A 16,637-nucleotide genomic window follows, 5' to 3' on the forward strand; every position below is an offset into this window, starting at 1 on the left:
GGGCAAAAACCTACAAAATTTACTTTAATAAAAAAAAAATAGTAATGTCTATACCTTCACAATAGGTGGGGGTGATACAGAGAGACAGTGATGGTACTGTCACTATGAACAAATACGATAACAGATGATACCAAAATCAGTAAGTGAGCATCATCCAAGCCTTTATTCTCTAATATTCAACCTTGCTGCTCTTCCTCCTCTATTCTCACCTCATCCCTACCGCTGGTACATTGTGGTGATACCTAAAAGACCTTTCCACATCCACTGACTCTAAGAAGTCAGTATTTCAACGAGATGCTGAGCCTCTCACCAAGTCTTCCGGGACATTTTCTGCAGATTTTGCCCAAACCAGCACTTTCTACTCCTGTAAGTGTTTTGGTTTTTTTTCCCAAAGAGTTACATGGGATTAAGCTGCCCACAGCGTTATTCACCACTCATGAGCATTCTGCTTTGCTGAAATTATGCATTCTGGGATTGTCAAAAAGTCCTGCTCAAGGCAATGTGAACCCTGGAGCTATTCCTGAAGCCCTGGCTATAATGAAGTACATCTCCAATAAAAACAACACAGCACGTCAGGCAATTTTAAGTTTACAGAAAGGCAGATGCCTGAATTTACACAGGGCAAACGGCGCACGCAGTTCAAGCTAATGTGAACATCTGCCTTATTCCTCAAAACAAAATGAAGGAAACTCTGAACTTTGCGATACTTAACCTTTGACATGAGAATTTCTTTTTATTGTAACCTGCCCAAGACAAACTACCCACCCTGAAAAAGAATCAACCCTGTAAGAAACTGAAAAAAAGTGTTTTCCCTGAGTTATTTAGTAGAGTAGCTGCTAGTAGTTTATAACTATGGAGAAAGAAGGTTTGCCCTCTCCAAAATTACTAGCAAGCATCAAATCTGTAGCATTGAGCTCATGGAAGACTTGACTTAAAGAGCTGACAACTCTCAGAATGTTTTGGCCCAAAAAAGTTACATTTGAAATACAAAATTCTGATTGGAATGATTAAACATTTGACTTTTTTCTTTTTTTTCCATGCTTGACTCTTCCCATGGCTAAATCTTTCTGAACAACATCTCCCCAGAGGCATCAGCACCAGGCCAGCGCAGAGGCACGTAGACAGCTGTGACATCGTGCTGCGGTGCATCCCACAGGCAGGGCTGTGACCTGGACCAGGTGTCCCAGCCGAGCACAGAGCGTGTGCCACAGCCACCCGGACTGGAGAGCCCGAGGGCAGCCCTCCATGCCAAACATACCCCCTTTCCTAACGTGAAAATATTGTCCCTTTTCCAGAGAAAACCTCATTTTTCTGATTGTTCTCTTGCACCTGGGAATTCAGTGCTGCACCTGTTGCAAGGCGGCAGAAAATAGAAAATTGTTGCAAATTTGTTTTGTGAATTGTGAAACAATTGGGAAAATTGTTGCAAACTGAAAATCGTTGTAAAGTGGAAAGCAAAACTTTCAGTTTTCTGCCACACTGCATGTGGTGCTCAGTGTCCAGGCCTACAGGGCAGGACTATTTAGTGCATTTGCTTCTCTTCAGGCCTCTGGATCAAGGTTTAGGATTTTTAAAAAAAAAACAAACCAAAACAACTCAGATATAAAACAAATTGAAAAAGATGTAGTATTTCTGTTGGAATTCTTCCATTAATTTTGGAGTAACACTAATCATATTTAAAATATGCATGGTAGCCAGATGAATAATTATTTTGCTTTCCTCTCAGTTCAGAACTAAGCTAATCAATATTTCACACAAAACCCCAGTGGGAATACAGGGCCTTTAGGCTCATTATAAAACTGTGCTTCTGAAGACAGTTTTAAATACTTATTCATTCATCTAGCGAAACATAATGATGTAATTAATGATATATTAGTTTAAGTTTGAATATTTGAAATACATTGTGCTTTATGTTGAAATTGCAACTACTGACACAATTTTGAGAAACTATATAAATCAACTTACAATTTTAACTTATGTTTCAAAGAAACATATTTACATGGCAATTTTCAGCATTCTACTTTTATGCCTTTATGTATCAAAATCAGTCTTTGAAGCAGCAGAAGATACAATCAACATATTAAATGAGTGAAATAGTGAATTACTGATAGAATGTAATGACCTGAGACTATTCATTGGATCATAATTGACTAAAGAGATCATTTAAAATTAAATGCTTACATTATACCCTGATTTGTAGAATTTAATGAAACTAGAAATTTCCTTCTTAACTTTAAATTGAGTTTTTCTGAAGTGAAATACAAATGAATGCCTGATTCTCCACATTTCCCTTTCTCCCAGACTCATTCCGCTCTAGGAGAGCTATGTCCACCAATCCTTAAACTCTAAAATGTTCTGACTGCACACACTTTTTGACAAGGACAAGAAAACAACTAGCAAACACTGTTTCCACAGCACTTCATCAGCATACAAGACCTGTCTGCTGGGGACATCACTGCCAATAATCTCGCCAAATGTCCAGCTATCACATATTTCTGATGTCAAAAGTCAATCTCTCTCCAACAGGCTACACAGTACATAATTCTGTAGTTCTGGATAAAGCCAGGCTTATTGAATTAGCAATGGTTTGTCAAATAAATTGTCAAATAAGATACATTCCTTAGATTTACCTCTATACTGCTTACTCAAGATATATGCACTTCCTTAAGAATCATGGGGAAGAGAGGACAGTGGTATCACTTGTTGTTAATCTTATGGCAACTGTAAAATGATGTTTTCAGTGTGCCTGTAACTTTGCCAAACTTCAACTATTTTTATTGACATTCTTCATGTTTGGTGTTCTTGAGCTCATTTCTTCAGGCAAAATTTCAGACAGATTGTTTAAGCTTTTTATAAAAGTGGAAAAAAGGATAGGATAAAATATATTGGTTTTCAATGTTAAAAAGAAAGCATAGCACCTTGCTTTTGGAAGCACTTTGGAGTAAAGGCTGAAGCCTGACAGAGATGACTCTGTGAAAGGTACACTGGATCCACGAAAATCCACAATATATGGTCAAACACCCCCCCCCACCCCCCCCCCTTTGAATAAACACAGCTCTCTCGGCATTGCTAGACTAAATCGGATTTAACAGCAGTGGGGACCAGGATGAGGTGCCAGGGACGAGATTTGGCCCAGACAACAGTGTTTTGGAAACAGCACAAGACAAGCTGATGCTGGTGGCAGAAGGGAGAAGATTTGCAAGTCCCTGGTCGTGCTCCACTCCAGAGCCTGGGACGGAAAATGTCACCATGCTCTTGTCATCTCTCTGCTGTGAGCAAACCGCTGAGGGAAATCAAACCCTTGGCAAAAGATCCCATCTAGGACCGATCCACACAGAGGATAACAAACGCCTTTGCTATCAGGCTTCGGGTAGCCAAATGAGAAAAATCTTCATGGTAGATTACAGACCTGATGAAGAAACATATGGCCAGAAACTGCAGAATTCAACACAGTCCTAATGCTTTTTCCAGTTTGGTGCCTTCTGGTTTAACTTAGCATAAAGATGCATAGAAGCCGTTACTGAGCTTAGAAATCAAGTACTGAAAAGTTAAGAAGTCTCATGCTTAAGAATATACTTTCAATCTTGGATCAAACCTCAAAAATGAAGCTTAAAGACTTTCACCTGCTTTGTTCAATATATGGACACAAAAAAGGCCACATATCCCATTTATTCCATACTATTTAACCCTGTTCTGAAAAAACCAGTTTATTAGATGTACTGGTCTTGGTGATTACAGAAGCCTGAAATGACAAAGGGCCAAATGACACAATTTAATATTAGAATCACAGAATCCTAGACTGGTTTGGATTGGAGAGGGCCTTAAAGATCTAGTTCCAACCCCCCTGCCATGGGAAGGGACACCCTCCACTAGACCAGGTTGCCCAAAGCCCCATCCAACCTGGCCTTGAACACTTCCAGCGAGGGGGCATCCACAGCTTCTCTGGGCAACCTGTTCCAGTGCCTCACCACCCTCACAGGGAAGAATTTCTTTCTAACACCTAATCTAAATCGACCCTCCTTCAGCTTAGACCCATTACCCCTTGTGCTGTCACTCCACTCCCTGATAAACAGTCCCTCACCACCTTTCCTGTAGGCCCCTTCAGGTACTGGAAGGCCGCAATTAGATCTCCCTGGAGCCTTCTCTTCTCCAGGCTGAACCACCCCAACTCTCTCAGCCTGTCCTCATAGGAGAGGTGCTCCAGCCCTCTGATAAACTTCGTGGCCTCCTCTGGACTCGCTCCAACAGCTCCATGTCCCTCTTGTACTGGGGCCCCCAGAGCTGAACAATAGGTCTGACAGGTGCCTTCTGTTCTCTGATATTTCCTATGGACATTTTAAAGACTACTGTGAACTAAACTAAGGTGTAATTTGAATGGATAGACAACATTTATGTGAATAAATACGTTATTCCTAAATAACAAGTTTTTGTAATCCCAGAATTACCTCTCAATCCAGGGAAAGTGCTAATTCCTCAGCAATGCTCCTTGATGGACAGTGCAGAACCAGAGCGTAAAGACAACAGTAAAAGGAAAACCAAAGGGGTTGGGGGGTGTGTTCCCCTCCTCTGTTCTTTTTGTCTGTTGTTTTGGGTTTTTTTTATTCTGTTCTTGAGATTGGGTTAAAAAAAAGTGCAAGCCTTTCATTTCAGGCTCACAGAAATATAGTATTATCTGCCTTCAACAGCAACCCTTCATCAGCAGAAAAGCTACATCAGCACTACTGGCTCCTCTATAAATTCACCAGAAACCTCCCTCTTCACAACCCATTACATTCACTTCATGAGATGGAAATATTTTGTTTGAGCAAAAGATATTAATATCTAAAATTACAAATATCAGCTGTTTAGTTCATAAAAATGTTCAGTTTTCTCAACAAAAACACAGGCCACATTCCAACCCTGAACCAAAAATGCACAGCTCTGATAACGGATATTGTTCTGCATGAAGGAATTAGCAGAAATTTATCTCTGTGTTGACACTGAAACCTTTCATCTCTATAGCTAGAGGTGCTGACTGAAAATCAAAATAAACAAATATGAGACCCAAATGCCGTTTACTCACTAAGTATTTGAGAAACAGGACAAAGTATTGACTGCTGAAATGCTGTATCAAGAGATCTGAGGAGGGTGTGGTTCACAGCAGCCCGGAGGGGAATTAAATTTGCAATCTTCTCTGAGCAGGATTAAAGGAGAAGCAGATGAGTGCAGCGGCACCCAACCCGAATTAGAGATTGGAGTTCAAGTTGTTTTTTTGCCAAACCCTTCTTGTGTCACCTCAGTCAAAACACTCAGGGTTGGATTTAAAAACACACAGATGAAAGCAAAGGAAACAAGCATTTAAGTGACTCTAAATACCCCGTGAAGAGTTATTCCTGTTTTTTAAGTGCCTAAAGCTGGCCCCTGCTCCCTCCCTGCCTTGTGTCTGTGTGAAAAATACAGTGACTAGGAGTACTTGAGTGCGGGCACGGGGGTAAGGATAATATATCACAGTAATTATAACGGTAATACATGCAGTGTTCAGAGAACTGCATGGGTGTGAGCTATAAATTTACGTTAGATAAGGGGTTTGGGTTTTGTTTTTTTTTCCTAAAAACTGGTGATTCATTACAGAGCCTTGCGGGGCCCCAAGATCTCGATGGTCCCTTCCACAGAAATGAGAGAAAGGGCGATTGTGAAATGAGGACTCCACGAGCTTTCCCCATCCATCCATCCATCCATCCATCCATCCATCCATCCTTCCGACCATGCTCAGAAAGAGCAGTTCCCCAGCCTCAGCCCTGCCCAGCCGTGCACCCCGGTGGTCCAGGCACCAGGGCAGGCGGGAGCACAACTGCCCAAATGGACAGGTACCAAACCTGCCTGAGCAGCACACGTGGTAGAAACAGATGCTCTGCAACTGCACTTCAATATCTAGCGGTAACCTGTTTTACCATATTTCTCATTTAGCAGCTTGTGTTAAAAGCCATTTTAAATGTGTTTGCATGCTTTATGGTGCCTTGTCATTATAATGCAATACCTTTTCCTTCCATACATCTCACAACAAAGCAGAAATTCACAAAGATGAAGCAAAAGCTCAAGAAGTTTTGCCTTGAACATCCACATTACATAGTCCCTCGAGCCCTCCAGCTGGCTGTACAGAGGGCCAAACTGTCCCCATGCCAGCACAGAGGAGTGAGCTTGCTTCCCCAACGGGGCTTTTCCACACCGAGCGGGTCCAGCCGCTCCCCCGAAATGCTCGCTGCTCTTTCCAAGACCTCTGCTGTAGGTCCTGCAGCAAAGCACGATCACAGCTTCTCTCTTTAGTTCCTATACCATATGACAGGCAATTCAGCAAATTCAATAAATCTTTATGTCAATAGGTCTCTATTTAATTGAATTCATTCACGTAATCCAAAAATACAAAATACACGGTTCAAGAATCACATTTCTTTTTGAACTCTATACCTGCGTCTACTACTTATAAACAACAGCTTTCACAGTGCCTTTCCTTTGGCATCAAGGGTTGCATTTTCCAGCACTTCCTATCGATCATGATCAAACCAGAAATCTATAGCTGATACAGCACAACAGGCAGACAGCACAACTGAAGCAACCTCTGCTTTTACTGCTAATTACAGAGTTTATGGGATCAGAGACAAAGGAGAGGTGTTACCCAGCAGAACGTGAAGTAATACCACCATGCATGAGAGATGAAACACAGCGCAAGTACTCAGCACACAAGAGCTCCAGATCTCACCATATGTTCAGTCAAAAATTCATGTCACATATACAAGCCTAGCATGAGCTAACCTCCTGCCCTCATTATTCTAATTAAATATTTACCAAATGCAAAGGCAGTTAGTAAAACACTCTGCTGCATTTTAGGAACTGTTACTGCAGCAATGTAAAGGCTATTTTTGTACGGGTTTAGCAAGATGACAATAAGCAAGGATATATGAACAGCACTCCAATATATCTGCATAAAGCAATAGGTTGTTTTTTTTTTCATTACAGGCTAATATAAAATTTAAAGAGAATTTACATTAAATAAAATGAGGAAAGTTTTCAAACTGAGCTGTCAGCTAAGTGTCAGTATCACTGTAATTTCCAAATCATCACTTATATGATTAAAATAATATGAAGCATAATTTAAAAATCAATGTTTAACCATCTTCCTCCACTCTGCTGCGTTTCCACATAAACACAGAATAATTATTCTCATGACAGTATCAGTGATTTAGTTACCGCAGCTCTGGATGAAAAACAAGTCATTTCAGCTCTAGGCTCTCCAAAATGTGGAGTCATCACACTGTACCTGTATCTTCCGGCATTCCCGCATTAATTCCCCACCAGAAGCACCACTGCTGTGTGTCCGGCCGGCGGCGAGAAGCACCGCCGGCACGGCGGAGGAGCTGCGGCAGCCTGCCGTCACCGAGCGCTCTGACACCAACGCGCCCAGGGGTCAGATGACTCCTGCAGCACCCACGCACAGGCGGGAGGCGAGCCAACACCTCACCGACGTGTAAAAATAGCGTCCTGCAGAAACCTAAATATTGTCACGTCCATGGGGTGGGCCACCACTGGCAGGGTCCCGGAGGGACCGGACGCAGGACGTGCCAGCGACGGCTGTCTTTGTGTCTGGTGATGCCACCTTCCATAGCCACTGCAGGGTTGTGTTGGGCACCTGGGGAAAAAGGCTTAAAGAAAGAAAACCTGCAAACTGCCTGGCCACAAATGAAAAATACAGGCTGAGGCAGCTGGGAAACACCTCTAGCCATCACCCCATCCAGGCAGTCCCTTCCCCCTGGTGCCGGAGAACACAGCACTGATTTTGGAAGGAGATGCTGTAAGCGTGTCTCTCTCTCCCAAAGGTGCTCGGTGAGATACCTGGCAGCCAAAACTCTCTCCCGATCGCTCACACAGAGTTGGACTGCGTATCACTGGAATAACAGCAATGTGTTGAGCTATTTAAAGCAATACTTGCTTGCCCAGTTATGTTGTGGATATTGCGCGAGGATTAAAATCTGTAGCTCTTACATGCTTTTGGACTAAATTTGTATGAAGGTAGTAACGTGCTTGTGCATCAGCAAGGGGACTGATGGTTTGGAGAACAAGCTGGGTAAACCTGGAGTAAAGCGCTGGGATAGGGAGAGGATTGCACCTCCCTTTTTCACAATGCAGATTATTTTTTTCCCCTGCAGGCTTCACAGAAGCCAAAACATTCTCCCTCCTCCATTGCTCACCATCCTTTATCCAGCCATTGCCTGCTTGGTTACAACGCAGCAAAGAAACAGCTTTTTCTCTCTTTTGACAAACAGAAGCTATCAGGGGTGCAAATGTGAAAACAGGTCTCTGCAGCTTCTGCTGCTGCGGAGGGAGGGCTGCGAAAGCAACACAGCTTGTGTAGCACCGTACGCAAAAAGCACAGCAAGTTAACTCTGCTATGCAGGTTGAAGAACATTTTGCACTGAATGATATTTAAATCTATTGAACTGATCCAATCCGCACGTATGTTGAAGGCTGAGTCTCCGTTGACTTCAACAGTCAATGCTGAATCATTTCACAGAAAGTCAATACCTTCCAATCTCCATCGAAAAAAAACCTTTTTTTTTGCAACTTGAAATACTGTTTTCTTTGTTTGGAAAAGACAAAAGGGCTCATTTATGTAGAATAAAGTGCAAATTTTATGGCTTAGTGAAAGTCTTATGAATTTTTTTAAGCTCCTACCATCTCACTATGGATGAATTCTTATAGCCACTACATAAAGAGAGAGTGGAGGCTCTTTATTCCTTTTTTTTGGAAACAAAAAGCATCAAAGCTTCAAAAGCATCTATATGCAATCATGATCAAGTTTGAAAATATTTCATGATGAGAAGCCAGAAACAGCTGATAGTTTGTAGATCTTACGGAAATGCCCATCAGCTAAAGCAGAAATCAAGAACTCCCCTGAGTTTCAGAATGTTTCCCTTTGGTTTCTTACTTACAGAAAGTATCTTTACATTTTGTAACAGATAAGAAGGAAAGCATTGCTTTGTTTGCCCAGTATTGACTACTGGGAAAGGAATAAGCATTTCTATAAGGACAGCTGAGGAGCTCTGACCGCAGAAATCTATATGGCGAGCACACAGCTGTCCCAGGCCACGCCAGATGTGGTCCGTAACTTTAAGCAGCCCTCGGCTGACATGGCCTGGGACCCAGACAGCAGATCCGACGATCCCAGGTCCCGCACATTGAATCAAAACTATGAATTATTCTTTTTAACAATTCATAGATATGCGCTATCTTGCAGCAACTGACTTTTTGCACTACAACCTTACAGCAATATTTTGTTCAATCCTGTTGTGCTATCTGCGTGAGGCCAAATCTGTCCCCGCACTCCTTTGGATCATCACCAGCCACCCTGGCTGAGCTCTCAGATATTTGCAGAATTTGGCCTACTTAGTTTTTCCCAGCGGCTACTTCAGCTTGGCAGAAACACAGAAGGCACTTTGCTAAATAGCAATGTTCCGAAGGAACGTAAATTAATAGGCAGGAAAAGTGAAAGCACTTTCACTCCAACACAGCCTTTCCCTCTGCTCACCAAGCTTTCTCCTTTTCAAGGCTAAATGCTATATAACTCACATTTTGACGTTATACGATCATAATGCAATCACATAGCGTACTAATTTGTATTTACAATTCTAGATGTAATCCCTGAGCCTCCCCCGCGGTCTCACCGCTTGGCTACAGCCAAGGAAAAACCACACTCAAAGACCTCAGAGGGTTTTTGATGGTGTTTCCGTGAAGCTCCACCACTAATCACAGGCTTCACGGGCACAAAGTAACGAGACTATTGCACTTCATTAGTGCGATGGGCTGATTCAGAGAGTGCAACAAGAGACAGCAGTGACAGCAGCAGTGACACAGGCAAGACAGCTCAAACACCGCCTGCCAACACTCCTGCTGCAAATGATCTAGAAAGCAGAACAGCTTTAACCTGATTTCTTAAATCAGCACAAGCCAAACACCTGTAACTCCCCTCTTTTATAGGTAATAGCAGCACACTGCCCTTGCTACAGAAAAGGATGAGGTACTTGGCTCCTCTACAACTTCAAGAGAAGTTCTGGTAGCCACAGCAACGCCCTCCCTTGCCCACCCTGTTTCTGGTTTCCTTTCACCAAGGTTACATTACTGAGGTCAATGCCTTCCCTGATGTCTCTGCGAACAGCAGCCAGACAGCTTAGCAACGAATTTAGGCCACACTGAAATGGATCAGCTGGCTGCAAACTCTTTATAGCCTATGGTACCATTGGTTGTAAACAGCATTTTTAAAAGATTTCAGATCTGTTCCTAATTCATTCATGTTTTTTTCCCGTATTCGCATCTCTCTTCCCACTAAAAGTTAATGCCAATAGTAACTGAAGGTGATGGCATACGGTCTAATCCTGCTCCTTTCTCCCATGCTCACAGCACCTCACTAGACCCAGTTTGTGCTTTTTCTATAGCCTGTCTTTGAAAATGTTTAGAAACATTTATTTTATTAAATATGGAAGAACATAGTTTTTCTTTGCTATAAAATATGAAGTACTTTCTAATAAATATTTTTTTAAAAATCAGAGCTAAAACAATACCTGAAAGCCAGGGACTTTGCAACATCCTACATGCATGTACTTGCTGGCATAAAGTAACTCTTACAGAGACTATAGAGTCCAGTCTCAATAGAGGTTAAGAAATTTACTTTTCATAAACAATCTATAATTAATGAATTTTACTTTGAAAATGCTGGAAAATACAAGCAATCATCATATTTCACAGATGTTTCTCAGTATGCTTTAAGGTATCTTTCCTTCTAAGTCGCAAAAACTGGCTGTACTGCTGCTTCCCATCCTTTTTGCCTTACAGTCATTTTGATCCAGGTTAGTGTTTATTTGGATTTTCTACTGAGGATAATATGAACACAAACAAACAAACAAAAATGCAATAAAATTAAGTATACCTCTGTATGTAACAATAGAGATTTAGGCAATGCTTTATCACTAGAACAAAAATAAAATGAAGAAACAGATGTTTCTTTTTAATTATCATCATTTATTAATTGAACTGATGTATTCATTAGTGGTTGTGTTCAAAGTTGGCATTACTGCTGAACGGTCCTTGCCCTCAAGCACTTACGATCCAAATAAAGAGGACAAACCCATGGTGGAAGTGAAAATTAACAGTGAAAGGGTAAATTTTTAACAAGATAGAGTTGGATAAATGGCATCTCTACAACTAAATCCGTGCCTTCCAACTTTCTGCCCAGCCCCTCTTGCGTCCATCCCATTCCTGCTGGGAATGGACATAGAGTCACCCAACCACCCCTCGGTGACCAGTCGCACCCCACCAAAACCTGTCCTGCTCAGAGACAGCCTGAATTTAAACTTCTGGCTCACCAACACCTCCATCCTCAAGTCCAGGCATGGGAAAACATTTCTCATCACCTGAGCAGCAATGAGCTGGATATATGGTCCTCTTTAATTGAAACACCCACACGAGCAAGTCAGATAAAAATAACGATTTGTGGGGTCCTGTAGTACAAGGCACTGAAGTATAAGACACCGACAATGCTGCATATTTATGAAGCAGGAAAACTTAAAATGTGGAATCAGGCTGAGAATCTACTCTGAGCTCTGCATAATGGGGAGGAGGCAGCTGTGTTTGCTCCAGAGGTAACTAGGTCATGAGTCCTCCCCTGCTCCCTGCTATCTCTTCAGAATAAAGAACTTCCTTCAGCCCTGAAATTTGTGATGACAGCCCTTGTCTGCTGGCCAGCAAGTCGAATGAATGAAACCAGAACTTCTCCGACTCCCAGCTCCTTTCTCCCAGGAGGACCTCTCTACAGCAGATCTAGATCCAGACTGAAGGGTGTTATCGCTTTTTACTCCCCCAACTAGAATAAAAGCACCATCTAGTATTCTTCAGAAAACTGTAGACATTAAATAGAGAACAGAAATCAAACATAAAGCCTGCAAAGCCTTTAGTGGAGATTTTATAATGGCAAAAAGTGGTATATCAAACCCTCAAATAGGGTGCAAGAAAATCCTTAGAGGACTGAAAAATAAAAAACCCTGTCTCATTATGAGGTGACGAGAGTACCAGCAAATCCAGAAAGTGTTTTGCAAAGTGTCACAGGTCAGAGGGTAAAGGGGTATGGTCTGGTTAGCAGTGAAGGGGTAATGAGAGCCACAGCGATGGCACCGCAGGTCACACGCCTTACAAAATGAACCTGCCGCACAAGGAACCTGCTGACCTTATGAAACTGATAGGGATGGCCGGCAACAAACGGAGTAGATGTCAGATAAGAAAAGATCTGCTGAACTAGAGGTCATAGGCTACCATTTAGTGCAGAAAAAACTGCCATGTAATAAGGATAAGGCAAGCAATTAACAAAAGGTATTAGTTTCTAAAAGGTCGGGCACTACAAGGGACTAATCGGAGAAAGGACTTGAGAGCACGAGAGGGAAACTTAAACCGTCCGCTGAATACCTGGTGGTAAGCTGGGGAAGCGAACAGGATAATGGGATGTATTGTACTAAGGGAAGGCATCCTGGCTGCAATAGAAATGGCACTGTAACACGAGCTGCCGAGATAAAACCCAGAATCCAAGCCCGGCAATTTATGGGAGGGAAATTGAAGAAGCAGAACAAGGCAATAAACCTCAGTTGGTGCGGTCAAAAATTGTACGTAGTAGGCATGGAAGTTAGAAAAGCTAATTTATGTCCTTTAATACAGGAGGAATTAAACTACAATATTAATTTGACATTCAGGGGATCACGAATGGTACAAGAGAGATGACAGGCATTGCAAAGACATGAAGAACATTTTGGGGTATTTCTTCTGGGAGCAAGTTAATCCATGGAGCAGGTTTTTAAAGATGGGTTTTTCTGTGTGGGCCGAAGCTACATGCACACAAAGAGACAAAGAGATCACTAAATGTTAATTTTTCAGTTTTACATACACAATTACCATTTAAATGGACTGTATTTTTAATCAGTAGAAATTTTGAGTGCTTCAATGGAGAATAAACTGAAGTATCAAGTAAATAATTAGATAGACTTCAAGGATCTTTATTGCTTCACTCTCTTCTGGGAAGTTACACAGACATTGCCGTAATTCTGCAATCACAAGCTACCCCTCGTGCAAGATTATCAAATGATAATGTGGGTTGGGTGCTATTTGGAAAAAAGATTCAACCTGCTCTCTCATGTGTTGTAATTAGAATCCAGAAATTTAACTTTGGAGGCGTCTTATAAAGAAAAAGCAAAAGCAATGAACACACAAAAAAACCCTGAAAAAATGGAAGATTTTGAGAGTTAAGAGGCCTGGGACTAGGCCTAAGGAAAGACTCCTGTGCCTGAAATGCCATTCATTTTAAGCTGCAAGCCCAAAAGCCCCCTTAGCAGCCTTCTCACACCTGCTCCTCAGCACGTCCAAAGGCAGAGCGAGCCGATTTTTCGCTTCCCATTTCCCAGCCGTCCACGGAGGACTGCAAGAAAGTGCCTTCAGCTTCTCCCTTTTCCATATGTAGTGGATGTTAAAGCAGCTATATGTACCTGTTTGGAGCTTAAATCCTTTGTACAAATGTAGGGCAGTGAGCGCTTTTACTCGGTGTCACCCAGCAGATCTAAGGATTTTCAATTTGAAGAGCTACCTTCCTTGCTTTCCAAGAAAACATGACTACAGACACTTTTTTGGGTTCTTGGCATATTTGTTGGAGGAAACCTGGGGGGACACTTCCCACCCCCCTGCCCCGAGCCCGGGCTGCCTTGCTGCAAGACCGTGCAGCTCAGCCCGTCTCTGACGCATGGCACCACCAGGACAGGCGTGCACGGCCAAACACATACGCAGAAACCACTCTTTGCAAAAAAATTGTCTACAGCCTCCTGATTAGGGCACTCTGGAAAACTGGCAAGGTAAGTTTAACCCCAACAGATCCTACAGGGAACCACAGCTGCAAATTTCCACTTACTCGGGGGCTCGAGTGGCTGCGCATCTGACCCCAGCCTTTGCACAGACAGCTCTGTTCTGGTTCTCAAAGGTGAGGAGAGACACTGAAATCAGGGACAGGATCCAGACTAAGAATGCCAAGCGTCAAGCCCTGAACAAGAAACCTGCCCCAGAGGGCAGAGGGGATTTCAGCCACATCCTCATCTCCCGCTCGCCACATCCCGTGCACCCACGCCGGACTCCCGGCCCTTTAATCCTTCCATTTAGCCCACAGCGACCATGCCAGAGAGTATTTCTCTGCCGGCTTTCCAAATCCCATTCTCTATAAAGGGATGCCGCTGCAAAGCAGCGGGTCAGATCCAAAGCCTACTTAAATACATTCATTTTGGTTGATGATCACTGAGGAATTTGTCAACAACGTGGAGTGCTGTTTTGAAAGTAAAAAAAGAAGGTAAGAAAGAAATCATCATCAGAAATGTGATGCTGTTGGACTTCACCCTGTCCCCAGCGAAGTCCACTAGTAAAACTAGTGTTGATCTGGGTGGAAGGCTTTCAAGAGCACTAATTTCTGATCTCAGTTCAGCTAAGTTTTGATTTTAGCAATTTATTCATCACTACCACAGAGTTCAGCCTTTCCCCTGTCTGCCTAAGGTTACAATTTCTGATCAGTAACATCTGAAATTAAATTATGTCTCTGAGCTCACTTTAATACCAAGAAACAAAGCAGAAAGATCTTTTTTTTCTCGGAGTATGTCTAAATTAATTGATATTCTTTATAGCTCAGTTCCAGGATAAGTAGCTTTGAAATTTTAAGAATCAATTAAAATAACCACTGGGCTCAATGTCTATTACTGCTCTGCAGCTGCCTGACTACCCGATGATCTCTTCTAGCACCTCCACCAGTGTCCCAAGCCATATTCCTGCCAGTCCCCTCATCTTTAGGGCATTAAGCTACGGAGAGCCGCGACCCTTGGTCAGAAACCGGCATTTTGGTGCTAATTCCGCCCCCCCTCCCCGGTCTGTAGCACCGACCCGGCTGCACCCCTGTTTGGCATCACTCTTCACGCTGGTATTTGCTCCATCTGTGTCATCGAATGGAGGAGGGGAACGAGCACATTCCCTGGCTCGGAAATGAGCAAATGTTTGGAACTGGGAAAAAACAGTTTAGAAGGAATTTCCACGGCTCATCTCTCTTTCCATTCCCCGGTACAAACAGAATAATAATAACAATGCCTACTTGTTATAGCAACACCAAAAAGCAAAAGCAAGATAAAATAATGTAGAAAACAACAGTTCATTTTGCTAGCTAAGCCACAATGAAGCACCTCCAATCATTATTTAAATTATAATTTACTAACTTGCCACTAACATGGTATGAAATTTTGTTTCTAAAGGGATTACAAACCATAATTTAAGGACCTTTCCAAAGGTTCTTTCTTTTTTTATGTTGTATTCTACAGCATATAAAAATGTCTTAAATAATTACTCTGAAATATAAAACTGCACTCCTGTTTTTATTTGCTCCATGTAATTTGGCATTAAGAGGGAATTAGCCGCTGGCTTATTGCAGGCATACAGTTACTTCAAATATATATAGGCACGGACATTATTGAAGTGCTGGTGCTAGTCACAGTACTTTAAACAGGTGCAAATTAGTTAACTTTGGTGAACTTGTCAGAGCATAAGAATTTCTTCTTAGATACAAATCTAACTGTGCTTCATGCCCATCAGGTACATCAGCACATTGCCTTGCTTTTCACACGCAGGCTACACAGTTTCTGCAATCAATTATCTTACAACACCGCATTCATAGGAAAAATGTGTTCTATTCACACAAACACAGCACCCCAGAGCCTAGAGCCACTGTACTACTACTTGCACAGTCCTGCAACTAACAGTCCGGCTGTCGATGGATACATTTATGAGCTATCTATACCATCCACTTTTTGACTGAGTTTCGGGTTGCTTAATTTGCAGCCTGCCACCTTATTCAGACAATGAATGAGTTTTATGCCAAACTGAATATTTTGGTCTGAAGCTTTATATTCACCTTTTGCAGACAGAAGGGGAAGAAGCAACACCATCTGATAAAATCATGTCTTATTTATAAAAGGAAGATATCACACCCCATTTTTCCCAGGTAATGTTCATAAATGCAATTCAGTGAAGGATGGATGAAAATGCAATGCCAAATCCCACGTTAGCCTCACTCCCCTGATGTCAACAGGGTTGAAACACAAAGTATGTACATTGTGTGGAGGGAACGAGAGTGGGATAGGTGTGGTCTGGAGATGCTGGAGCCCGCTAGTCCCCATCCAGCCTCTGCACCCAGGTTGCTTTTGCATGGTGACCTTAGTCCAGAGGAGGTGAGGGGAACTGGTGGCCAAGGTCTGGTCCCAGTGCTATGTCAGGGTGAGGCTGCGGTGAACACAAACAGGAGTTGCCACAGTCTTCACATTGCCTGTATCTACATAGTCCAGCTCACTGGAATAGAAGGTAGAAGGGCAGGCTCAGGGGGGACCTCATCACAGTACTGAAGTATTTAAAGAGTGGCTACAAACAGGACAGAAGCTCTCTCTTCACAAGAAGCCAGGCAGAGAAGACGAGGGACACTGGGTGCAAGTTGCACCAGAAGAGGTTTCATCTTGACATAAGAAAGAAATTTCTCACAGTGAGAACAATCATACCCTGGA

At 42.5% G+C, this 16,637-nt stretch overlaps 1 protein-coding gene across 11 annotated transcripts in view; it reads right to left on the bottom strand.

The window, feature by feature from the left end:
* Positions 1–16,637, bottom strand: part of ABLIM2 (actin binding LIM protein family member 2) — a 341,805-nt gene that overhangs the window by 104,559 nt on the left and 220,609 nt on the right. The window contains exon 1 of one of the 11 annotated variants that reach the window (XM_075752576.1): positions 7,295–7,431. The exons of the other annotated variants lie outside the window; for them this stretch is intronic. Within the exon in view, the coding sequence (XP_075608691.1) occupies positions 7,295–7,310 (16 nt within the window). The 5' untranslated portion in view covers positions 7,311–7,431. Of the gene's footprint in view, positions 1–7,294; positions 7,432–16,637 lie in introns of those variants that run through there. 11 annotated transcript variants of the gene reach the window in all.

The sequence above is a fragment of the Balearica regulorum genome, chromosome 4, assembly GCF_011004875.1.
Source record: "Balearica regulorum gibbericeps isolate bBalReg1 chromosome 4, bBalReg1.pri, whole genome shotgun sequence".
Taxonomy (NCBI): Eukaryota; Metazoa; Chordata; class Aves; order Gruiformes; family Gruidae; genus Balearica; species Balearica regulorum.